At 40.1% G+C, this 27901-nt stretch overlaps 1 protein-coding gene across 1 annotated transcript in view; it reads left to right on the forward strand.

The window, feature by feature from the left end:
• Vps13D (vacuolar protein sorting 13D) overlaps positions 1–27391 on the forward strand; it is a 772012-nt gene extending 744621 nt beyond the window's left edge. The window contains exons 71-72 of the mRNA XM_071670877.1: positions 2192–2372; positions 13560–27391. Coding sequence (XP_071526978.1) covers positions 2192–2372; positions 13560–13649 — 271 coding nt within the window. The 3' untranslated portion in view covers positions 13650–27391. The remainder of the gene's footprint in view (positions 1–2191; positions 2373–13559) is intronic.
• The last annotated feature ends 510 nt before the right edge of the window (positions 27392–27901 follow it).

Raw genomic sequence — 27901 nt, forward strand, 5'->3', positions numbered from 1 at the left:
CCGGCTTTCATCTTCCGCAAAGCTTTTACTACCTCTTCTCTGTTTACCAAATCATTTTCCCTAACCCTCTCACTTTGCACACCACCTCGACCAAAACACCCTATATCTGCCACTCTATCATCAAACACATTCATCAAACTTTCAAAATACTCACTCCATCTCCTTCTCACATCACCACTACTTGTTATCACCTCCCCATTTGCGCCCTTCACTGAAGTTCCCATTTGCTCCCTTGTCTTACGCACTTTATTTACCTCCTTCCAGAACATCTTTTTATTCTCCCTAAAATTTAATGATACTCTCTCACCCCAACTCTCATTTGCCCTTTTTTTCACCTCTTGCACCTTTCTCTTGACCTCCTGTCTCTTTCTTTTATACGTCTCCCACTCAACTGCATTTTTTCCCTGCAAAAATCGTCCAAGTGCCTCTCTCTTCTCTTTCACTAATACTCTTACTTCTTCATCCCACCACTCACTACCTTTTCTAATCAACCCACCTCCCACTCATCTCATGCCACAAGCATCTTTTGCGCAATCCATCACTGATTCCCTAAATACATCCCATTCCTCCCCCACTCCCCTTACTTCCATTGTTCTCACCTTTTTCCATTCTGTACTCAGTCTCTCCTGGTACTTCCTCACACAAGTCTCCTTCCCAAGCTCACTTACTCTCACCACCCTCTTCACCCCAACATTCACTCTTTTTTTCTGAAAACCCATACAAATCTTCACCGTAGCCTCCACAAGATAATGATCAGACATCCCTCCAGTTGCACCTCTCAGCACATTAACATCCAAAAGTCTCTCTTTCGCGCGCCTGTCAATTAACACGTAATCCAATAACGCTCTCTAGCCATCTCTTCTACTTACATAAGTATACTTATGTATATCTCGCTTTTTAAACCAGGTATTCCCAATCATCAGTCCTTTTTCAGCACATAAATCTACAAGCTCTTCACCATTTACATTTACAACACTGAACACCCCATGTATACCAATTATTCCCTCAACTGCCACATTACTCAGCTTTGCATTCAAATCACCCATCAATATATATATATATATATATATATATATATATATATATATATATATATATATATATATATTTTTTTTTTTTTTTTTTTTCATACTATTCGCCATTTCCCGCGACAGCAAGGTAGCGTTAAGAACAGAAGACTGGGCCTTTGAGGGAATATCCTCACCTGGCCCTCTTCTCTGTTCCTTCTTTTGGAAAAAAAAAAAAAAAAAAGAGAGAATGGAGGATTTCCAGCCCCCCCGCTCCCTTCCCTTTTAGTCGCCTTCTACGACACGCAGGGAATACGTGGGAAGTATTCTTTCTCCCCTATCCCCAGGGATATATGTATATATATATATATATATATATATATATATATATATATATATATATATATATATATATATATATATATATATATTTTTTTTTTTTATTATACTTTGTCGCTGTCTCCCGCGTTTGCGAGGTAGCGCAAGGAAACAGACGAAAGAAATGGCCCAACCCCCCCCCCCCCATACACATGTATATACATACGTCCACACACGCAAATATACATACCTACACAGCTTTCCATGGTTTACCCCATATATATATTTTATTTATTATACTTTGTCACACTGTATATACGTACATGCCCACACACGCACATATACATATATACACATGTACTTATTCATACATGCTCATATATACACATGTACATACTCTTACATGCTGCTTTCATCCATTCCTGCTGCCACCATCCCACATATGAAATGGCTCCCCCTCCCCGTGCGTGCACATGAGGTAGTGCTAGGAAAAGACAACAAAGGCCACATTCGTTCACACTCAGTCTCTAGCTGTCATGTGTAATGCACTGAAACCACAGCTCCCTTTACACATCCAGGCCCCACAAAACTTTCCATGGTTTACCCCAGACACTTCACATGCCCTGGTTCAATTTATTGACAGCACATCGACCTCACTATATCACACCATTCCAATTCACTCTATTCCTTGTATTATCTTAAATCATTATTAAAAGACTGCTAGATGCACTTTGGCCAGCCAGTACATATGTCAGTTGACCAAGATGTATTCAAATATTTCTTTGCTCCATCTGGAGATCCAGATTACCAGTGTACAGATAACTGGGACTGCAGTTTACATATTTAGAATAAACACTTATTTGCAGAGATCTGTACCAGTGCAAACCATTTGTAATCCAGTTTGAAGGATCAGAGGCAGACCAGATGCATTACATTGAATTGAGGTTAATAGCTGAGAAATCAGAGGCACCTGGTATCCTCCAACCTTCTGATCTGGCTTACAAGAGGCCAAAAGTTCGATGTGACTCCAGAATTATAGCTTGCCGGGTGAGTAGTGTTATATCTATGGGAGGTTCACTCCACTTCAAACACTTAAGGTACTTATCAGACCTGTTCCTGTGTGTCTGCATGCTGTTCTTGGTTGTTTATTGGCAGAGTCTTGTAAGACCCCAAAATATTCCCTTTGCTTTTGTTGTGGATACATCAACCCCCTAAAAAGGGAATATGGGCATTTTTTTGTACTTAGGTCATTTGTAATGTGAAATGGTTATGTATCTATGTGGTCACATCGTGACTGTTTTGCATAACCAATAACCAAACAAAATTTAGTACACCTCAAAACCTTACACTTTATGTTGTTGTTGTTAGGATGACCATTGAATGAATTTTCACAGTTCTCTGTATGTACATATGTAATTCTTCAGTAATCAGTTCATTAGCGAATGTTTTGATCATGCCTCTATTCTTTGAACGTAACATGCAATGTATACACATCAGAATAAGATATGTTGAAGTGAATGTTGGAGATAGACATTAGAACATGTTAATCAGTAAAGAGATAGAGATTAGAACATGTTAATCAGTAAAGTTGCAGTCTTCATAAATGTTGAATTGCTTCAGTGAAGATAATGAGTAAGTGATGATTAAGCAAATATTTCTTTAGTTAAGACAAACAGTATTGTACATTTTATCACCACTCAGTCATGGCAATGTGTTTTGTTTGCTTGTACAGTTAAACATAATATCTCCTGGAGGGAGAAAGGCTAGGAAGAGGAAAAGACAAAAAATTGAAATATTTCCAAAGCCTAGGTGGTTGAGGAAAGGTGGAGATATCATAACAGCCAATCCTTGGGTGGCTGGTCTTCACAGAAACTGTGAGAAGCAGCAGTCAGATGTGTGGCTTAGGTCCAGACTTTTGGGGTGGGGATGCATGCAGAGATCTCATAAGAACAATGGCCAAAATAATACCTGAAGAGTAGAAAAAGAGCAGCAACATTGTGATGTAGAGAAAGGGAAGTTTGAAGAGAGGTAATGCTCTGAGGATCAATGAGAGGGAAGGCTTTTGATTGTAGTGTAGTTCATAGAGAGGTTGAGGATGAGCTACCTCAAATGGAAGAACAGTATTCCATACATAGGCAAATAAAACCCCTGTAGATATGAAACAGCTGCTCACCAGAAAATTTATCAATTACCTATACAACACTTCTTGCTCTTAAGAAGCAGATTTTGTGATGTTGATTATGTGGGATATCCATGATAAAGTAGAGGATATGGTCATGCCCAGTATATTATGTTAGTACAGGGTTTAATTGTGGTGTTTTGAGAGTGAGCTAAGGAAAATGATTTTCAGATAGAAATATAGGGATGAATTATGTTTTAGCACCATTAATTGCAAGATTACTGCTACCCCACCCTGAGATACTGCATAGGCCCAAATTGAGAGAGAAAATATTGATATGAGAAAGAGAACTATTGTTAGAGGGAAATGAGCAAGGAAAGTGAATTGAATCATGCAAAGTGGAATCATCAACCCAAAAGTGAATAGGGTTAGAGGTAAAAAAGAGATCATTTTATGAGAGAAGAAAGTGAGCAGGTGATAGCACAGAACCCTGAAGAATATCACTTTTGGGAAGATAGGAGGGGAAAGCTGCTTCTGCAACTAGTGTAGTGGAATGGCTGGAGAGGAAATTATGTGTTAGAGAACTGAGAAAAGCAGAAAAATCAAATGAAAGGAGTTTAGAAAACAAAGAAATATGCCACACCCTCCCTGTCAGATGCTTTAGAGATGTTGAGGGCTACAAAACAAATTCAACCAAAATCCTTGACAGAGGAGGACCAGAGGTGAGTCACATAAAAGAGAAGATTACCAGTAGATCTAGCACTGTGAAGTCTATATTAGAGATCTTAGAGAAGGTATTGAGATTTTTAATGTTTGTGAAAATGAGAATTCAAAAGTTTCAAAAACTTTGGAGATAGCAGAACTAAAAGCAATGGGGAAGTATTTGGGGGGTTAGAGTCTCCTTTCTTTGGGATGGGCTGCATCAAAGCATGCTTTCAAGTAGAAGGAAATGTCGAGGTTTTCAGACTAAGGTGAAATAGGTGAACAAGGACTGGTTCAAGCTCAAAGGCACCCTCTCTTAGAACTGAAAGAGGTATGCCATTTGAGTCACATGTCTAGTTCACCTGGAGGAGTGGGAATACTTGGAAGATCCTACTTTAGGAGAATTTAAGTAATATATGTTCAGTGTGAGGAGATGGGAGTGTAGGATTAGAATCTGAATCATCCAGTTTTGAGTTTGAGGAAAATGAGGTACAGTGTCAAAAGGGCAGCTTTATCAGTTGGAGAGTTAGTGACAAGAGTGATCAGGTTAGAGGAGAGGAGATAAGGTTGAATTAGAAAGCTGTTGATGTTTTTGGTTAAAGATTGGTAAGCAGGTGAAGTCAAGTCACCACAATTCCATTCTATGATGTGCTTGACTTTGTGAAGAAGAGCTTTGCAGTGATTCCAAACAGAAGTGAAAGCAGAGCTGGTTTCTGGGGAGGGAAGGAGTTTCATGGTCAAGTATGCACTATCTTTGATGTGACAGACAACACAAACTATAATTAGGGGGAAATGATTCAGAAGATGGGATGTAGGACTCCATCCTAGCTGAGATAACCTTTGCTCTGCATTCAGCATGACACGAGGCATCCTGACCAGAGAATCAGTACAAATCAGGGAAAGTCAATAAAGAAACTGCTCAGGGACAACCTCTGAGCTTATATGAAGTGCCAGAGTTGATATTTCAAGGAGGGGATGGTTTGTTAAAGTTAATAATTCATGATAAATGGAAAAGGGAAAAGAGAGGGGAAAGTTTGTTAGTGTTTATAATTCAGAAGATGAGACTCTAACTATGCAAGTATAGTTACACCATGAGGAAACAGAATTTTGCTACTGGGGATAACAACCCCCTCTCACATAATTCTTTTGCCCATTTGCTATACATGATTGTGTCAGAGGTGGAGGGAATGAGGAGAAGTGGGAGACCAAAGTGGAGGTGGAAGGATGGAGTGAAAAAGATTTTGAGCGATCGGGGCCTGAACATGCAAGAGGGCGAAAGGCGTGCAAGGAATAGAGTAAATTGGAACGATGTGGTATACTGGGTCAACGTGCTGTAAATGGATTGAACCAGGACATGTGAAGCGTCTGGGGTAAACCATGGAAAGTCTTGTGGGGCCTGGATGTGGAAAGGGAGCTGTGGTTTTGATGCATTATACATGACAGCTAGAGACTGAGTGTGAACGAATGTGGCCTTTGTTGTCTTTTCCTAGCACTACCTTGCGCGCATGCGGGGGTAGGGGGTTGTCATCTCATGTGTGGCAGAGTAGCGACGGAAATGAATAAAGGCAGCAAGTATGAATTATGTACATGTGTATATATGTATGTATGTATATGTATGTATACGTTGAAATGCATAGGTATGTATATATGCATGTGTGTATGTATATACATGTGGATGTGGGTGGGTTTGGCCATTCTTTCATCTGTTTCCTTGCGCTACCTCGCTAACGTGGGAGGCAGCGAAAAAGTATGATAGAATATAAATAAAATAAATAAAGGTTGAAAATTTTGAAGATATTTGTAGGTCGTAGTTGGTAGGCAGCTAACGGTTGAAAATTTTGAAGATATTTGTAGGTCGTAGTTGGTGGGCAGCTAATGACCAGGGAGGTATATTAATAGTACTACCCACTTAGATATGAGGAGGGTTGATGATAGCGTCATAGTGAACCAGCACTTCAATGGTTGTCAAGTTGCACTCCTCTGACCCAGGTAGCTGTCTTTTTTTTCTGCATCAGCTACATGTGGACTGCTGGCATTCTGTCCACAAACATACAAAATATCTCTCCCTGTCACACACAGCACTTGACAACACTTAACTTGCACAGCTCATTCTTTGTAACTCTAGATTTTCCTGTGGTGGGTGCTATGTGCTAGCCCTGCCTTTAGGCAAAATGGTAAGAGCAATAGATAAAAGTAGTAGGTAGGAACATTTAGGTAGGACTATTCGGTAGAAACATTAAGTACAAAAGGTAGAAGTAGTAGGTAGGAACATTATGTAGAAGTAGTTAGTAGGAACATTAGATAGGAGCCTCTGCAAACACTTTGCAAGGCTGGCCCTCCTCCAGTGGTCTCATAAGAGTGAGGCACTAATGGCCAAGAAGTGGCAGAAGAGTTCACTAGTTATGGAGACTGTTGCTGTGGCTATCCCATTGAGGGAGTTCCTGAAGGGAACAGGCATCAGAGATATAGATAGAAAGATAGAAAAGTTTGACCCTCATAGGCATTTCTGATTTCATAATGGCCTAACTAATATGGGAAAGTTTAGTTTACATAACATAATGTGAATTAACGAAGCATTTTTTAGGAATTTATTTAGTTTTTGAAGTGGGGGAATGCTTGAGTAATGTATGATTTGCCAACTAAATTGGTATTTCTGTCCCTTGTATCTGTTAGTTAGTTTGCATTAGATTGTTTTATTCTAAATCTTTGGTTTCATGATCTGTTATATGATTTGGTCATTTATCGTTGTTTAGAGAGTCTTCGTACTCTCCAAATTTTTACCAACACAGGTTGAATACCCCTTATGTGAAATGCCTTGGACCAGAAGTGTTTTGTATTTTGGATTTTTTTGTATTTTAGAATATTTGCTAGAAGCAGTGAAAAGTTTTTATCGAGGATATAAAGCATGTGTATGAGCAGGAAGAGAGGAAAGGGAGTGGTTCCCAGTCAATGTCGGTTTGCAGCAGGGGTGTGTGATGTCTCCATGGTTGTTTGATTTGTTTATGGATGGGGTTGTTAGGGTAGTGAATGCAAGAGTTTTGGAGAGAGGGGCAAGTATGCAGTCTGTTGTGGATGAGAGGGTTTGGGAAGTGAGTCACTTGTTCGCTAACGATACAGCGCTGGTGGCTGATTCGGGTGAGAAACTGCAGAAGATGGTGACTGAGTTTGGTAAAGTGTGTGAAAGAAGAAAGCTGAGAGTAAATGTGAATAAGAGCAAGGTTATTAGGTTCAGTAGGATAGGATTGAGGGACAAGTCAATTGGGAGGTAAGTTTGAATGGAGAAAAACTGGAGGAAGTGAAGTGGTTTAGATATCTGGTTGTGGATTTGGCAGCGGATGGAACCATGGAAGCAGAAGTGAGTCAGAGGGTTGGGGAGGGGGCAAAGGTTCTGGGAGTATTGAAGAATGTGTGGAAGGCAAGAACGTTATCGCGGAAAACAAAACTGGGTATGTTTGAAGGAATAGTGGTTCCAACAATGTTATATGGTTGTGAGGCATGGGCTATAGATAGGGTTGTGCAGAGGAGGGTGGATGTGTTGGAAATGAGATGTTTGAGGACAATCTGTGGTGTGAGGTGGTTTGATCGATTAAGTAATGAAAGGGTAAGAGAGATATGTAGTAATAAAAAGAGTGTGGTTAAGAGAGCAGAAATGGTTTGGTCACATGGAGAGAATGAGTGAGGAAAGATTGACAAAGGATACATGTGTCAGAGGTGGAGGGAACAAGGAGAAGTGGGAGATCAAATTGGAGGTGGAAAGATGGAGTGAAAAAGATTTTGAGCGATCGGGACTTGAACATACAGGAAGGTGAAAGGCATGCAAGGAATAGAGTGAATTAGAACGATGTGATATACTGGGGTCGACGTACTGTCAATGGATTGAACCAGGGCATGTGAAGCGTCTGGGGTAAACCATTGAAAGTTTTGTGGGGCCTGGATTTGGAAAGGGAGCTGTGGTTTCGGTGCATTACACATGACAGCTAGAGACTGAGTGTGAACGAATGTGGCCTTTGTTGTTGTTTCCTTGTGCTACCTCGTGTGCATACAGGGGGAGGGGGCTGTCTTTTCATTTGTGGCGGGATGGCGGCAGGAATGGATGAAGGCAGCATGTATGAATATGTACATGTGTATATATGTATATGTCTGTGTATGTATATGTATGTGTATGTTGAAATGTATAGGTATGTATATGTGCATGTGTAGGCGTTTATGTATATACATGTGTATGCAGGTGGGTTGGGCATTTCTTTCATCTGTTTCCTTACGCTACCTTGCTGATGAGGGAGACAGTGTTCAAAGTACAATTAATGTATAAATAACATAATATCTTGGGGATGGGACCCAAGTTTGAACACAGAATCCATTTATATTTTGTATACACCTAATACACATAGCCTTAAGGGAATTTATACAACATTTTTAATGATTCTGCGCATGAAACAAAGTTTGTGTAGCATTGAATCATCAGAAAGCAAAGGTGTCACAACCTCAGCTGCCTATGTGGATAGTGTGGTTGTGTGGCATCACCTTCATTCCTGACGCTGAATACATATGCTGCTGATAAGCAATCATTTTCTAACATTTATTCACACATAGATACTTAACGGTAAAAGACTATGAAGTACCATTAACACAGTAAAAAAGATGATATATTTAGGGTAAATAAGCAGCACAGTAGCATCAACAGAATACCTGTATCAGCTGTTAAACAATACCAACAAACAGCTGCAGGTTTTCAGTTTCCACCCATAATGCTGTGTTTTGATTAAGTGGTTACAATACACTGTATTTTATTTTGTAGGTTTTATTTGAGGTATAAACACATATAAGTATTTAATTTATGATAATTACAGTTAGCTGTAAATATAATGAAAACTAACTGAGAAAAATTTCCATGCAATATTGTTGCTTGTCATGTTATGCTCAAACATGGCATTTTAGGTGGAGTTGAAATTCAGATTTCATATGAAAATAATGTTTTGCTTTCACCAAAAAAAAGTTGATCTTTGCTTACAAAAGATGATAAATGCAGCAACAAATAGTAGAACTACATATGGCCTGAGAAACTTGAGGGGGGAGAGTACATCACTGTTGACATCATTGTGATAAGGAACATCAGAAGTTGAGGGATCAAGAAATGGGTCCTCTAGGCCTAGGATGAGGAGGCAGTCTGCTGGATGGCTTTTTGAATGTTTCCTCCTGAGTCATCTGCCTCATTAACAATGATTTTTGCCTTAGAAGTTTATCTTTGATTTTATTAACTGACTTGCCTTTTGTTCTTTTATGAATGCATGCTGCTTTACTCCTTAAATAAGTCCATCACACGTTTTCAACATGTCATCTATAAGCACTTTTTCTGCAGAGCTAACAAAGTTATCTTCATTCTTAATTGACTCTGTTATCACAATCACCTTGATTTGAAATCATTTCAGCTATTTCATTGTTGGTCAGTCAATGAACAACTGGAACTTTATCTGCAGGCTGTTTGGACATTTTCTACAATATCTTTGTACAGAGCAGAGAATAAGCAAAAAAACACAGAGTAATGCACCTTGGTCTGGTGTTGACTCTGGTTTGTAACAGACTGGTGCCAACAGAGTATCAGAGCCCAATATGGGCAAGTGAGCTCAGGTGTAGAATTTTTCCACATATAATGTCATGTTGCTGCTCAAAATGTTCTGGGTTTTGGAGCATTTCGGATTTTGGATTTTTGGATTAGGGATGCTCAACCTATGGTTTATAGTTTCATATTAGTACTGCAGCTTCCACCATTCAAGTTTTTGTATATATTTTGATTTTTTTTTTTTTTTTTTTTGCTTTGTCGCTGTCTCCCGCGTTTGCGAGGTAGCGCAAGGAAACAGACGAAAGAAATGGCCCAACCCACCCCCATACACATGTATATACATACGTCCACACACGCAAATATACATACCTACACAGCTTTCCATGGTTTACCCCAGACACTTCACATGCCTTGATTCAATCCACTGACAGCACGTCAACCCCGGTATACCACATCGCTCCAATTCACTCTATTCCTTGCCCTCCTTTCACCCTCCTGCATGTTCAGGCCCCGATCACACAAAATCTTTTTCACTCCATCTTTCCACCTTCAATTTGGTCTCCCTCTTCTCCTCGTTCCCTCCACCTCCGACACATATATCCTCTTGGTCAATCTTTCCTCACTCATTCTCTCCATGTGACCAAACCACTTCAAAACACCCTCTTCTGCTCCCTCAACCACGCTCTTTTTATTTCCACACATCTCTCTTACCCTTACGTTACTTACTCGATCAAACCACCTCACACCACACATTGTCCTCAAACATCTCATTTCCAGCACATCCATCCTCCTGCGCACAACTCTATCCATAGTCCACGCCTCGCAACCATACTACATTGTTGGAACCACTATTCCTTCAAACATACCCATTTTTGCTTTCTGAGATAATGTTCTCGACTTCCACACATTCTTCAAGGCTCCCAGAATTTTCGCCCCCTCCCCCACCCTATGATCCACTTCCGCTTCCATGTTTCCATCTGCTGCCAGATCCACTCCCAGATATCTCAAACACTTCACTTCCTCCAGTTTTTCTCCATTTAAACTCACCTCTCAATTGACTAGACCCTCAACCCTACTGTACCTAATAACCTTGCTCTTATTCACATTTACTCTTAACTTTCTTCTTTCACACACTTTACCAAACTCAGTCACCAGCTTTTGCAGTTTCTCACATGAATCAGCCACCAGCGCTGTATCATCAGCGAACAACAACTGACTCACTTCCCAAGCTCTCTCATCCCCAACAGACTTCATACTTGCCCCTCTTTCCAAAACTCTTGCATTCACCTCCCTAACAACCCCATCCATAAACAAATTAAACAACCATGGAGACATCACACACCCCTGCCGCAAACCTACATTCACTGAGAACCAATCACTTTCCTCTCTTCCTACACGTGCACATGCCTTACATCCTCGATAAAAACTTTTCACTGCTTCTAACAACTTGCCTCCCACACCATATATTCTTAATACCTTCCACAGAGCATCTCTATCAACTCTATCATATGCCTTCTCCAGATCCATAAATGCTACATACAAATCCATTTGCTTTTCTAAGTATTTCTCACATACATTCTTCAAAGCAAACACCTGATCCACACATCCTCTACCACTTCTGAAACCACACTGCTCTTCCCCAATCTGATGCTCTGTACATGCCTTCACCCTCTCAATCAATACCCTCCCATATAATTTGCCAGGAATACTCAACAAACTTATACCTCTGTAATTTGAGCACTCACTCTTATCCCCTTTGCCTTTGTACAATGGCACTATGCACGCATTCCGCCAATCCTCAGGCACCTCACCATGAGTCATACATACATTAAATAACCTTACCAACCAGTCAACAATACAGTCACCCCCTTTTTTAATAAATTCTACTGCAATACCATCCAAACCTGCTGCCTTGCCGGCTTTCATCTTCCGCAAAGCTTTTACTACCTCTTCTCTGTTTACCAAATCATTTTCCCTAACCCTCGCACTTTGCACACCACCTCGACCAAAACACCCTATATCTGCCACTCTATCATCAAACACAATCAACAGACCTTCAAAATACTCACTCCATCTCCTTCTCACATCACCACAACTTGTTATCACCTCCCCATTTGCGCCCTTCACTGAAGTTCCCATTTGCTCCCTTGTCTTACGCACTTTATTTACCTCCTTCCAGAACATCTTTTTATTCTCCCTAAAATTTAATGATACTCTCTCACCCCAACTCTCATTTGCCCTTTTTTCACCTCTTGCACCTTTCTCTTGACCTCCTGTCTCTTTCTTTTATACGTCTCCCACTCAATTTCATTTTTTCCCTGCAAAAATCGTCCAAATGCCTCTCTCTTCTCTTTCACTAATACTCTTACTTCTTCATCCCACCACTCACTACCCTTTCTAATCAACCCACCTCCCACTCTTCTCATGCCACAAGCATCTTTTGCGCAATCCATCACTGATTCCCTAAATACATCCCATTCCTCCCCCACTCCCCTTACTTCCATTGTTCTCACCTTTTTCCATTCTGTACTCAGTCTCTCCTGGTACTTCCTCACACAAGTCTCCTTCCCAAGCTCACTTACTCTCACCACCCTCTTCACCCCAACATTCACTCTTATTGAAGCTTATTGAAGCTTATTGATACAGTGGTTAAATTGATGAGAACTACTATTGACGTTTGTGTAAGTAAATTAAACATTTCCTTTTTCCATAGCCAGAGGTTGAACCATTATTTGACATTCATTTTTTCATTTCATTTCAAGCTAGAAGTTTCAGTTTTCTAAATTGTTTCTTACATTTTTCACATGTATATATATGTATGTGTGTGTGTGTGTATGTGTGCGTGTGTGTGTGTATGTGTGTGTATGTGTATATATATATGTATATTATCCCTGGGGATAGGGGTGAAAGAATACTTCCCACGCATTCCTCGCGTGTCGTAGAAAGCGACTAGAGGGGACGGGAGCGGGGGGCCAGAAATCCTCCCCTCGTATTTTTTTAACTTTCTAAAATGGGAAACAGAAGAAGGAGTCACGCGGGGAGTGCTCATCCTCCTCGAAGGCTCAGATTGGGGTGCCTAAATGTGTGTGGATGTAACCAAGATGTGAAAAAAGGAGAGATAGGTAGTATGTTTGAGGAAAGGAACCTGGATGTTTTGGCTCTGAGTGAAACGAAGCTCAAGGGTAAAGGGGAAGAGTGGTTTGGGAATGTCTTGGGAGTAAAGTCAGGGGTTAGTGAGAGGACAAGAGCAAGGGAAGGAGTAGCAGTACTCCTGAAACAGGAGTTGTGGAAGTATGTGATAGAATGTAAGAAAGTAAATTCTCGATTGATATGGGTAAAACTGAAAGCTGATGGAGAGAGATGGGTGATTATTGGTGCATATGCACCTGGGCATGAGAAGAAAGATCATGAGAGGCAAATGTTTTGGGAGCAGCTGAATGAGTGTGTTAGTGGTTTTGATGCACGAGACCGGGTTATAGTGTTGGGTGATTTGAATGCAAAGGTGAGTAATGTGGCAGTTGAGGGAATAATTGGTATACATGGGGTGTTCAGTGTTGTAAATGGAAATGGTGAAGAGCTTGTAGATTTATGTGCTGAAAAAGGACTGATGATTGGGAATACCTGGTTTAAAAAGCGAGATATACATAAGTATACTTATGTAAGTAGGAGAGATGGCCAGAGAGCGTTATTGGATTACGTGTTAATTGACAGGCGCGCGAAAGAGAGACTTTTGGATGTTAATGTGCTGAGAGGTGCAACTGGAGGGATGTCTGATCATTATCTTGTGGAGGCTAAGGTGAAGATTTGTATGGGTTTCCAGAAATATTTTGATAACATGATTTATTTTGCTTAGGTGGCGCAGCAGATCAATTATGCAAGAAATCTGCATGAAGAGCTACGACAAACTCTTCTTGCTCAGGAGGAAGAGAACATTGAAGATTAATTCTTGGAAGATTTTCTATGATGAATATAGAAACCTGCTTTGTTAATGCTGTGATAGATATTGTATATGACAAAGTAAATCTTCATTGTTATCGATGTGATAATATCTACTCATGTGCTACAGCAAATATGTCAAGGGATTAGTATTGCGTGTAAAATTTAATTTTTGTGTTGCAGTCAAGCACCAAATTTTTCAGTTTTCTGACCTGCTCATCACATGTTGATTACATTACCGGAATCGCAGAACATATCAGATGTGTTAAGGATTTTCATCTGACCCCTTCAGGTAAGATTGTAAAATTATATTTTTATTTTGTAGTTAGAATGCTTCATTTAACAGGAAATTATTTCAGTTAAATCTTTAGTATCTAGTTAAGATGTATTTTTTACCCATCATGGTGTGTCAAAAGCAGGTTACCTCAAAACAGGCAGTACTAGTTCCCCTCCCTGGCAATCTGAAATGTTGTTATGCTAACTGACTTAGCTTTAAACCTGTTTAGGATGTGACAGTGATTAATAGTGGCTATATTACCTCATACACTGTTTCTCTGGCACTGAGATTATATTTTGCATTCATTCCATGCTCAGACTGTTACTGTTTATGTCCGATATCAAACATATTTTCATATGTATAATCAAACCTTGAAATACATACAGATCATTTTATTTTTATGTTCGTGAGAGTGCGAGTCTTTTTTTGATGAATAAATTCAGTAAACAAATTCATTGTTTGAAAATCCACAATTGACACATACAGAAGGACTTTCTATAATGTGATGTATGGAGTCCTTCACTCACATGTGGGGTGACTCTAGCTCTGCATCCTTACTTGACAAAGTAGAGTCGAAAGTGGTTCAACTTATCAAATCTATTAGGCTAACTTCAGAATTTGACCCACTTGCCTTATACTGTGATGTTGGTTCATTTTTCCTCTTTCATGAGCATTACTTTGGTTATTGCTATGGAGAGCTGACTACTTGTGTGCCCCCATCATGAGGTAGACCACAAAATACTTGACAACCTGCTGCATAACATTATTATTTTGTGGCCTTCAGCAACTCAAGGGTGGGCCATTTTGATAACTGTTTCTATCTGTGCACCTTGAAACCTTGGAACACTCTACCCTCTCACGTCTTCCCCAATAAATATGACCTGGCACTTTTTAAAAGACAGGTTTTTCACTTCCTCCAAAATATAAGATACTTTTCCTTGTCTCACCTTTTTCCCTTTCATTGATCTCTTCTTATTTCAATTAAGGCCCATCATTGATATGGACTTTACTCAATGAATAAAACCACCAATGGAAAATATATCCCTGAGGTAGGGGAGAAAGAGTTCTACCTCTATATTCCCTGCATGTTATAGAAGGTGACTAAAAGGAGTGGGTGTAGGGGCCAAAAACCCACCCCTTCCTGTATTTCAGTTTCTAAAAGAGGAAACAGAAGAAAGAGCCAGGCAGGGAGTGCTCATCTTCCTCAAAGGCTCAGACTGAGGTGTCTAAATGTGTATGGATGTAACCAAGATGAGAAGAAAAGTAGTATGTTTGAGGAAAGAAACCTGGGTGTTCTGGCTCTGAGTGAAACAAAGCCCAAGAAGAGGAGAGAGAGAGAGAGAGAGAGAGAGAGAGAGAGAGAGAGAGAGAGAGAGAGAGAGAGAGAGAGAGGAGAGAGAGAGAGGAATGATTTGGAAATGTCTTACGAGCAAAGTCAGGAGTTCCTGAGAGAACAAGAGCTAAGGAAGGAATAACAATACTTCTGAGTTGTAGGAGTGTGATTGAATGTTGGGAAGTAAATTCTTGACTGATCTGGGTTAAACTGAAGGTGGATGGCAAGAGATAGGTGATTATTGGTGCTTATGCCATGAGAAGAGGCAAGTGATTTGGGAGCAGTGAGTGTGTCAGCAGTTTTGAGGTATGAGACCAAGTATTAGTAATGGATGATTTAAGTGCAAATGTAAGTAATGTAACATCATTAGATTGCATATCAATTGATAGGCAAGTAAAAGAGAGACTTTTGAATATAAATGTGCTGAGATGGGCAGTTGGTGTGATGTCTGATTAGTATCTTGTGGAGGTGATGATGAAAATTTCTAGAGGCTTTCAAGAAAGAGAAAAAATGTCAAGGAGAAAACAGTGGTGAGAGTAAGCTTGGAAAGGAAACGTGTGAAAAAATATGTGCAGAGCTTGAGTGTAGAATGGCAAGGGTGAAGTGAAGGGAGTGGGTGAGGAATTGGAAGTATTTAGGGAAGCAGTGATGGCATATGCAAGAGATGCATGTTGCAAGTGAAAGATGGGAGGTGGGCAGATTTGAAAGAGTAGTAAGTAGTGGGATGAAGTAAAGTTGCTATTGAAATAAAAAAAGAGAGGCATTTAAGCAGAACTTACATGGAGAGAGTGCAAATGATTGGGAGATGTATAAGAAAAAGTGGTAAGAGATCAAGAGGAAGGTACAGGGGTTGAAAAAGAGGGCAAATGAGAGTTTGAGTGAGTGAATATCAGTAAACTTTAGGGAGCATAAAAAGATGTGTAGGAAGTAGGTAAGTTAGCTTGGAAAGGGGACTTATATGAAGGAATACCAGGAGAGATTAAGTGTAGAGTGGCAATTTTTCTCCATTTAAACTTACATCCCAACTGACTTGTCCTTCAACTCTACTGAACCTAATAACCTTGCTTAAATTTTCATTTACTCTCAACTTGCTCCTCTCACGCACTGTTTCAAACTCAGTCTCCAACTTCTGCAATTCCTCACTCAAATCAACCACCATTGCTATATCATCAGCAAACAACAACTGACTTCCGAGGCCCTCTCAATCCCCTCACAGACTGCATTCTCACTCACCCTTCACTCCAAGACACTTGCATTTACCTCCCTCACCACCCCATCCATAAACAAATTGAATAACCAATGTGAATCACACAACCCTGCCCCAGACTAACCTTCACTTGGAATCTTTCAATCTCTTCTCTTCCAATCACACACACCGTACACCCTTGATAACACTTCTCACTGCTTCTAGCTGCTTACCTCCAACTTAATATATTCTTAAGACCTTCCTTAAAGCATCTCTTTCAACCCTATCACATGCCTTCTCTAGATCCGTAAATGCCACATATAAATCCTTCTGTTTTTCTAAGTATTTCTCACACTAATCCTCTACTACTTTTGAAATCACACTGCTCCTCCCCAATCTGATGCTCTGTACATGCCTTCACCCTCTCAGTCAGTATCCCCCCATACACCTTATGAGGTATACCTGACTTATACCCCTGTAGTTTGAACACACCTTTATCCCCCTTGCCTTTATACAATGGCACTCTTCATGCATTCCACCAATTCTCAGGCACCTCCCCATGATCCACACATACATAGAATATCCTTATTAGCCAATCAAGAACACATTCACCCACTTTCTTGATAAATTCAACCATAATGCCATCAACTTCAGCTGCCTTGCTGCATTTCATCTTATGTAAGGCTTTCACCACCTCTTCTCTCTCCACCAAACCACTCTCAATGACTCTCTCTTTGCATACCACCTTGACAAAAACACCTTTCATCTGCTATTCTATCATCAAACACATTTAACAATCCATCAAAATACTCAATCAATCTCCTCATTTCATCACTGCCTGTCATCATTTCTCTTTTGTCCCCTTCACCAGTGCTCCCATTTGTTCTTTTGTCTTTTACACATAATTTACCTCCTTCCAAAACATCTTATTCTCCCTAAACTTTAATGACATTCTCTCACCCCAACTCTCACTTGACCTCTTTTTTAACCCTTGCTCCTTCCTCTTGACCTCCTGCCACTATCACTTGCACTCCTTCACTTAAGTACCACTCAAATACCTCTCTTTTCTCTTTCACTATCAACTTTACTTCTTCATCCCACCACTCACGACCCTTTAAACCTGCCCACCTCCCACCCTTCACATACCACATGCATCTTTTGCTTATGCCATCACTGCTTCCCTAAATACCTCCCAATTCCTCACCCACTCCACTCCATTAATTCTCACCTTTTGCTGTTCTACACCCAATCTCTCCCAGTATTTATTTGCACAAGTCTCTTTCAAAGCTCACTTACTCTCCTCGACATTGTTTCCCATTTTTCAAAAACCTCTACAAATCTTCACCCTTGCTTCCTCAAGATAGTGATCAGACATCCCACCAGCTGCCCCTCTCAGCACACATACATCCAGAAGTCTCTCTTTTACATGCCCTATCAGTTGATATGTAAGCTACTCACATATACTTCTGTGTATCTCTCTTTTTAAACTAGGTATTTCCAGTCACCAGTCTTTTTAACTGCTGACACTCTCACTCTGCTGCTCACAAAATACTTGCCTCTCATAATCTTTCTTTTCATGGCCAGGTGCATAATCACCAATAATCACCCATCTTTCACCATCCTCTTTCAGTTTTACTGACATCAATCAAAAATTCACTTCCTTTCACTCTATCACCCCTTCCCACAACTGCTTCAAGAGTAGTGCTACTCCTTCCTTATCTCTTGTCCTCTTCCCAACCCCTAACTTAATTCCTAAGACATTTCCAAACCATTCTCCCCATTACCCTTGAGCTTTGTTTCAGTCAGGGCCAGAACATCCCTGTTTCTTTTTTCAAACTTACCTGTATGTCCTCTATTCTCATCTTAATGTACATCCACACACATTTAGACACCCTAGTCTGAGCATTTGAGGAGGATGAGTACGCCTTGCCTGGCTCCTTCTGTATCCTCTTTTACAAATCGAAATACAAGAAGGGAAGGGTTTCTAGCCCCCTGGTCCCACCCCCTTTAGTTGCCTTCTACAACATGCAGGGAATAAGGGGGTAGAATTCTTTTTCCCCTACTTCAGGAATATGCTAAGTATAGATTAGATATATGAAGGCCTTTATCATGCAGATCTTTGTTTGATAAGTTGAAGGATGTTTCACCATCAGATACAAAAGCACTTATTGCAGTAGAGATATGTTTATGTTGCTTTTTTGCCAGTCTATAAATTGCTGCATATTTTGATTTCTGTGGAAGGTATTAAGAATATATGGTGTGGGAGGCAAGTTGTTAGAAGCAGTGAAAAGTTTTTATCGAGGATGTAAGGCATGTGTACGTGTAGGAAGAGAGGAAAGTGATTGGTTCTCAGTGAATGTAGGTTTGCGGCAGGGGTGTGTGATGTCTCCATGGTTGTTTAATTTGTTTATGGATGGGGTTGTTAGGGAGGTGAATGCAAGAGTTTTGGAAAGAGGGGCAAGTATGAAGTCTGTTGTGGATGAGAGAGCTTGGGAAGTGAGTCAGTTGTTGTTCGCTGATGATACAGCGCTGGTGGCTGATTCATGTGAGAAACTGCAGAAGCTGGTGACTGAGTTTGGTAAAGTGTGTGAAAGAAGAAAGTTAAGAGTAAATGTGAATAAGAGCAAGGTTATTAGGTACAGTAGGGTTGAGGATCAAGTCAATTGGGAGGTAAGTTTGAATGGAGAAAAACTGGAGGAAGTAAAATGTTTTAGATATCTGGGAGTGGATCTGCCAGCGGATGGAACCATGGAAGCGGAAGTGGATCATAGGGTGGGGGAGGGGGCAAAAATCCTGGGAGCCTTGAAGAATGTGTGGAAGTCGAGAACATTATCTCGGAAAGCAAAAATGGGTATGTTTGAAGGAATAGTGGTTCCAACAATGTTGTATGGTTGCGAGGCGTGGGCTATGGATAGAGTTGTGCGCAGGAGGATGGATGTGCTGGAAATGAGATGTTTGAGGACAATGTGTGGTGTGAGGTGGTTTGATCGAGTAAGTAACGTAAGGGTAAGAGAGATGTGTGGAAATAAAAAGAGCGTTGTTGAGGGAGCAGAAGAGGGTGTTTTGAAATGGTTTGGGCACATGGAGAGAATGAGTGAGGAAAGATTGACCAAGAGGATATATGTGTCGGAGGTGGAGGGAACGAGGAGAAGTGGGAGACCAAATTGGAGGTGGAAAGATGGAGTGAAAAAGATTTTGTGTGATCGGGGCCTGAACATGCAGGAGGGTGAAAGGAGGGCAAGGAATAGAGTGAATTGGATCGATGTGGTATACCGGGGTTGACGTGCTGTCAGTGGATTAAAACAGGGCATGTGAAGTGTCTGGGGTAAACCATGGAAAGCTGTGTAGGCATGTATATTTGCATGTGTGGACGTATGTATATACATGTGTATGGGGGTGGGTTGGGCCATTTCTTTCGTCTGTTTCCTTGCGCTACCTCACAAACGCAGGAGACAGCGACAAAAAAAAAAAAAAAAAAAATTTGATTTCTGAAAACTTAATTCATACTATGTTGTGTTTTTCTTTTCAGTTCTTTACCCAGCAGCTAGGTGAAAATTTACATGCATTTGATTATGTGTGATGATATATTGAATCTGTCTGTCTACATGTCTCCCTCACATACACTATTCTATGCATTCTTCCACCATTTCTCACCCTCTAGAACTCTCCCACTCTATATCCCCATATCACAGGTGGTCTTCCTTTCACTCCTTATCTTGCATTTTTCTCATGCCCAAACCACCTCAAAAGTATTATGCTTTCCCCTTACTGCCACTCCACAGTTCATTCCCTTTGCATTCTCTGCCATACTAAATCCCTCATACACCCGCTCATATCTTTCATTCCATCTAGTAATATCACATGATCCTCTCAAACAGCTCATTTCCACTGCCTGGATTCTTGACCCCTGTGACTCATTCCATGTCCATGTTTTGGCTGCATAAATCAGGGTTGGGAGGACTATGCTATCCCCTAATCCTTTCCTCACTTCCATCCTTGCACCTCTACCCTTCTTTATTCTATTAAGGAACCTAATGACTCGTCTACCATAAACTACTTTTTCCCTTATCCCTCCTGCCATATCACCAAACTCACTCAAGATAGCTCCTAAATACACAAATGCTGTCACCTCTAACTGTCTTTCTCCCCTCAAATCAGCAATATGGTTTAGTACACTTTCTTCTCTCACTCTAAAGGGCTTTGCAGAATCTATACTTTCACTGTTTCCTTTCTGACACTATTACTTTCCTTAACCTGCATATACCTTCAGTCATTTACATTTACACATAATAAAACACATTTATAACCTTTTGCAATTCTACAGGCTTGTCACTAGCCACTATACCACATCACCACACATCATCTCGACACTACCCTTCCCTAGTTTTGCTTTCTTCTATCTTATCACTCTTATATGTTAAAAAGCTATGGTGACATCACACAGCCCTGCCTCATGCCTACATATATACTTAAACTTTCCCTCAACTCTCCATCCAGTCTTATACAGGCATTTGCTCCTTTATAGAAGGCTTTCACGCCAACCAACAGTTGTTTGCATATATCTTTAACACAAATTCATAAAAGCGGCTTATAACTTCTTACCTTTCGCTAGATACTTTCCCAGTCATTCTTCGCAAGAAATCTGATGTACACATCCCCTACCTTTCTTAAAACTCCCTTGCTCCTCACTTATTCTGCATTCAGTCACTTCCATCATTCCTGATACTTGTAACAAATTTATTTCCCTGTGATTGCTACATACATGTTCAGCACCTTTCATTCAAATAAAGGAACAATAATAGCATTCATTCATTCTTCAGGCACAACCACCTGCTTCCATGCTAATTAACATATCAAATGCATCCACTCTATCACAATTTCACCTCCATACTCAACATTTCAGCCATAATCACATCCACACTAGGTGCCTTTTCCCACCTTCAACCTCATTATTGCCCATTTTACTTCCCTTCTTGCTATAGACTCCTACAGTATAATCCTTTTCTTTCCATCCTTCTCACCTATGTTTGTAACAACTGCTGCCTCAACATCTCCTACATTCATTCATTCTTCAAAATACTTTTTACCTTCCTTTTACTTCCTCCACTTGATTCAGCAACTCCTCCTTCCTTCTCACATTTAAATTTCTATTCCTACATCCATCATTTTTCTTTTTCACCCCCTTCCAGTACAATTTCTTATTTTTTCCTAAACTTTTCACTCAACTTTCTTCCAAAATCTTCATCTACTCTTCCTTTGCTTTCCCTTATCAGCTTCTTAACATTCTGCTTCTGCATCTGATATTTTTTCCTCCACCTTTGCTGAACTTCCACTGATCATTCCTTTCAGGCAGTCTACCATATGCCTTTTTCTTCTCTTCCAGAGCATTTCTGATCTCATCCATCCACCATGCATTTTCCCTTTTATTCTTATATCTCACAACTTTGTATCCAACTATTCATTGTACAACCTTTAAGTCTTTCTGTAAAAATTTTAAACACCTCACTCATACATGACTGCATCTCTGCATTTACTGCACTTTCATCTAAACTTTTCATCCTTTTTTTTTCGTATTCCTCCTTGCATTCTTTCTGATTCATCTTCTCGTTTGCGAACACTTTTACTTTTCTAACCTTCCTTACACTATACCTCTACTTCTCCCTGATTCTCACTTCCAAAAGAATTGCAAAATGGTGTAGAGTCTCCAAAGAATCCTCTTACAACTCTAGCCTCCATTACCTTTCTCAACCTTTCATCCACTGCCACATAATTAATTAAACGCTTTTGTTGTTCTCTTCCACTATTTCTCATGCATATATATCTGTGGATCATTTTGTGCTGAAAAAAGGCATTTGCAAGGAATAAACTCCTCTCAGCACAGATATCCACAAGATAACCTCCATTCTCATGTACTCCATTTACCAACCATCATGCCAATTTCATCACATTCCATCTGTATGTTCATATCAACTATTGCAGCCACCTTTCTCTCCTCAAACCCATTTATACAGTTCACATTTTTCCAGAAATGCTTCATTTAATCTTTACCTCACACAGTCTTCAATTTCACAAGTGCATATATACAAACCCATGCATATTTCACAATTCTTCTCTTTCCTTTCATCCAAACTATTCTTGATCCATTCCATCCATGCTTTGTAGCCTCCTCCTACACTCTCAATGATAGCACAATTTCACATCCTTCTTTCCCTCTTTCCTGATAATTTTCCTTCATTTCTGTCTGCACCACTCCTTCCATGCCCTCCCACAACTTACAATCATCATTTCCATTTTCCCCAGTCCTCAGCACATCCAGAATATAACCTTTAAATTTCCCCATACGCTCCTTCCTTTTACTCTCACCAGTTATCCCACTATTTTTAAGAGCCATCATCCTCAATCCCTTTTTCTCCCCAGCATAAGTAGTGGACTCCAGTGCCACTTCTTAGCTTTTAGTGTCTCACCCTTGATGGGCCACTAGCTGAAGGCAACTACAGCACAGTGTTTCCCAGAGGCACTGGGTCTCTCAGATTGTCAAAAAAATTAACACTGCAGCATATCTCATGTGCCTATCTGCTTTAAAAAACTATTGCTGTAATGGATTTGGGCAATGCCTTCACCTTCTGTTTCACCCCGAAGGGTGTGCTAATGAAGTCACCATGAGAAGCTGGGGTGAGACTTGGATACTCCGGAAAAATAGAGTATCCTCGTGAGGCAGTGAAATTCAGTTTTTCCAGTTATTGAGCCCTAACTGTAGTAGTAGTACCCCCTAACCTCATTGGTTATGATACATGTTTATTGGATTTATAATACTTTAAAGTATATATGCTTCTAGATTAGTTTTATCCCCTCAGTAAAATAGTTAGGCAAACACAAAGGATTTCATTTGAAATAACTTTTTCCATATTTTGTTATTTTTGTCTAAATTGAGCTTGGAGATTTGCTAAAATTTTAAATTCTAGAATTTTTATTTGTTATACATAATTCATACTTCTCGATTAGAGCTTGGAGATTTGCTGTTTTAAATTCTAGATTTATTTTATTTGTTATACATAATTCATACTTCTGGATTAGTTCTGGCCTCTTAGTAGTAGAGTTAGGTGAATGTTAGGCACTTTACTAAAAGTCAGTTTTTGGCATATTCTTTTATAAAAACTTGTTTCACAGTATTCTTAAATTTCCAGATAAGAAAAACTCATGGTTTTTTTATGATGATAAACTCATAGATTTCAAAACTAATTTAATTTTTTGATGGAGAAATGGAACTTTTTAAGAATGCTCCTGAAATTTTATGATGCACTCAAAGGATTAAACTATGATAGTGAGTAGACCCGCACAGTGTTTTGTTTGTTTGATAACATGCAAGTTAATTAACACTCTGCTCCAAAAATTTTTTTAACCCTTTTTTTCAGCTATTCCTTACCACTCTTGGCTTTACTAGCTTCTCTATATATTCTCCATCTTTTGACCATTTTTTTTTGTGACTTCTTTTTTTCTGGATGAACTTTTTTGTATGTTCATTACACAGTGATGACAATTCTTGCTTCTTTTTCTTATCCCATACATAAGAATTACCCACTGAAGAAAGAGGGAATGTGAGAGACATGATAGGAAGGTACAAGTTTCTGAGTGAAAGTAATTATCAAGCAGTTCAAATTTAGAAATGATATGTCAATGAGAGGACAAAGCAGGTTACTCAGTAAAAAAAAAGAAAATATGGTGACAGAGTTCAGGATACATGTTACAGACTAAGACAGAAAACTGTAAATGTAGACAGCATTATTGAGCTTGGATTGTAGTATGATACTAAGAAATGGATGAGATGTGGCCTCAAGTGTAAAACTTTTTCCTCACATTGCACCAGTAAGTCATCACTTATTACCTATTTCATACGCAATAATATCCCTAAAAGTTATTTTTCAAACAATGTTTCCTCTTTCTCTGTCTTCCAAACAACTCATCATATTATCTTATATATGTTAATCATACTATTATTTCCCATTTACATGAAATGAATCAAGTGCATATACAAGCATGCACCTTTTGTGGGGATTGAATATGAAAAACTGTCATAGAAGGTGACTAAGGAGCTGAAGCCCTTCTCTTCTTGTATATCAGATGGAGCCAAGTGAGAAGTGATAATCCTCCTTGAAAGCTCAGGCTTAGGTGTCTGAAAGTGTGGAGATGTAACGAAGATGATAAAAATGGTGAAATAGTATGTTTGAGGAAAGTAACCTGGATTTTCTAGTTCTAAGTTAAACAAAGTTCAAGGGTAAGGGAGAAGAATGGTGTTGGCATGTCTCTGGGGGAAATTTGGGGGTTAGCATGATGGTGAGAACTAAGGAAGGAGTGGTATGATGACTGAAGTAGGAGTTGTATGAAAGAATTTAAGAAAGTGGGCTCTAGACTGATGTGGGTAAAAATGAAAGTGGATTATGAGAGGTGTGCACAAATGACCTGGAAATCACCTGGCTAAGAGAAGAATGATGAAGAGATGCAAATATTTTGGGAACAGTTGAATGAGTGTGTCAGCAGTTTTGATGCAAGAGACCAGGTGAGCAAAGTAGCAATTGAGGGTATTATTCAGTAAGGTAAGTAGAATGGTGAACAGCTCATAGAGTTGAGTGCTGAAAAAGGACTGGTGACTGGGAATACCTGATTTAAAAAGAAGGATGTACATACGTGGGTGATTAAGAAAGATGTCAGTGGATATTATTGGATTACATACTAGCTGTAATTCAAATGTATTGAGAGGGGCAACTGGTTGGAAGTCTGATTATTACTGGTGGAAGCAAGCATGAAGATATGTAGTGCTTCTCAGGAAAGAGAAAATGCTATGGATGAAAAGATGGTGAAGTAAGTTAGCCTGGAAAGGAGACTTGTATGAAGAAATATTAGGAAAGACTTAGTGTAGAATGGCAACAGGTGAGAGTAAGTGAAGATAGGAGTGAGGAATGGAAGGTATTTCAAGGAAACAGTGCTGAAATATGCAAGAGAGGTGTGTGGCACATAGGTGGAAGTAGTGGGATTCATTTATCTATCTATATCTCTGATGCCTGTTCCTCCAGGAACTCCCATCAATGGGTGGCCACAGCAAAAGTCTCTACTTATCCCTGTCCTTACATGCCTCCCTCACATACATCATTCCAAGCATTCTTCCTTTGTTTCTCTCCCTCCAGTATTCCTCCACCCTACTTGACTATGTCCCAGGTGGTCTTCTACTTACACCCACCCTATTAACTGTACTTTCGTACACTCTCCTTGTAAGCTTCCAGTCCTGCATTCTTTCTACATGCCCAAACCACCTCAAAGTATTACATTTCACCCATTCTACCACTCCACAAGTCATTCCCTTTGCATTCATTGCCATGCCACATCTCTCATACACCCTTTCATTTCTTTCTTCATTCCATCTAGTCACACCACATGCTCTTCTCAAAAAACTCATTTCCAGAGCCTGGATTCTTGACCTCTGTGGCTCATTCCACATCCATGTTTCAGCTGTATAGATCAGGGTTGGGAGGACTGTGCTGTCCCTTAATCCTCTCTTCACTTCCATACTTACACTTCAATTATATTTATTGTTACTATACATAATACACTCTCCTAGTAAGCTTCCAGTCCTGCATTCTTTTTACATGCCCAGACCACCTCAAAGTATTACATTTCACCCATTCTACCACTCCACAAGTCATTCCATTTGCATTCATTGCCATGCCACGTCTCTCATACACCCTTTCATTTCTTTCTTCATTCCATCTAGTCACACCACATGCTCTTCTCAAAAAACTCATTTCCAGAGCCTGGATTCTTGACTTCTGTGGCTCATTCCACATCCATGTTTCAGCTGTATAGATCAGGGTTGGGAGGACTGTGCTGTCCCTTAATCCCCTCTTCACTTTCATACTTACACTTCAATTACATTTATTATTACTATACATAATCGCTGTTTCCTGCATCAGCAAGGTAGTGCCAGAAAACAGATGAAGAATGGCCCATCCACTCATAATACACACACGCACAGACACACACACACACACTCACACAGACACACACACACACACAGACACACACACACACACACACACACACACTTGGTAAAGTGCTTGAAAGAAGAAAACTGAGAGTAAATGTGAATAAGAGCAAGGTTATTAGGTATAGTAGGGTTGAGGAACAAGTCAATTGGAAGGTAAGTTTGAATGGAGAAAAACTGGAGGAAGTGAAGTGTTTTAGATATCTGGGAGTGGATTTGGCACCGGATGGAACCATGGAAGCGGAAGTGAATCATAGGGTGGGGGAGGGGGCCTTTCACGAGGATGAGCACTCCCTGCGTGACTCCTTCTGTTTCCCCTTTTAGAAAGTTAAAATACAAGGAGGGGAGGGTTTCCAGCCCCCCGCTCCCATCCCCTTTAGTCGCCTTCTACGACATGTGAGGAATGAGTGGGAAGTATATAGTGGTAGAGGATGTGTGGATCAGGTGTTTGCTTTGAAAAATGTATGTGAGAAATACTTAGAAAAGCAAATGGATTTGTATATAACATTTATGGATCTGGAGAAGGCATATGATAGAGTTGATAGAAATGCTCTGTGGAAGGTATTAAGAATAAACGGTGTGGGAGGCAAGTTGTTAGAAGCAGTGAAAAGTTTTTATTGAGGATGTAAGGCATGTGTACGTGTAGGAAGAGAGGAAAGTGATTGGTTCTCAATGAATGTTGGTTTGCGGCAGGGGTGTGTGATGTCCCCATGGTTGTTTAATTTGTTCATGGATGGGGTTGTTAGGGAGGTGAATGCAAGAGTTTTGGAAAGAGAGGCAAGTATGCAGTCTGTTGTGGATGAGAGAGCTTGGGAAGTGAGTCAGTTGTTGTTCGCTGATGATACAGCGCTGGTGGCTGATTCGGGTGAGAAACTGCAGAAGCTGGTGACTGAGTTTGGTAAAGTATATGAAAGAAGAAAGCTGAGAGTAAATGTGAATAAGAGCAAGGTTATTAGGTACAGTAGGGTTGAGGGTCAAGTCAATTGGGAGGTAAGATTGAATGGAGAAAAACTGGAGGAAGTGAAGTGTTTTAGATATCTGGGAGTGGATTTGGCAGCGGATGGAACCATGGAAGCAGAAGTGAATCATAGGGTAGGGGAGGGAGTGAAAGTTCTGGGAGCATTAAAGAATGTGTGGAAGTCGAGAAAGTTATCTTGGAAAGCAAAACTGGGTATGTTTGAAGGAATGGCAGTTCCAGCAATGTTATATGGTTGTGAGGCGTGGGATATAGATAGAATTATGGGGAGGAGAGTGGATGTGCTGGAAATGAGATGTTTGAGGACAATATGTGGTGTGAGGTGGTTTGATCGAGTAAGTAATGAAAGGGTAAGAGAGATGTGTGGTAATAAAAAGAGTGTGGTTGAGAGAGCAGAAGAGGGTGTTTTGAAATGGTTTGGGCACATGGAGAGAATGAGTGAGGAAAGATTGAC

This window comes from Panulirus ornatus, chromosome 16, assembly GCF_036320965.1.
Source record: "Panulirus ornatus isolate Po-2019 chromosome 16, ASM3632096v1, whole genome shotgun sequence".
Classification (NCBI taxonomy): Eukaryota; Metazoa; Arthropoda; class Malacostraca; order Decapoda; family Palinuridae; genus Panulirus; species Panulirus ornatus.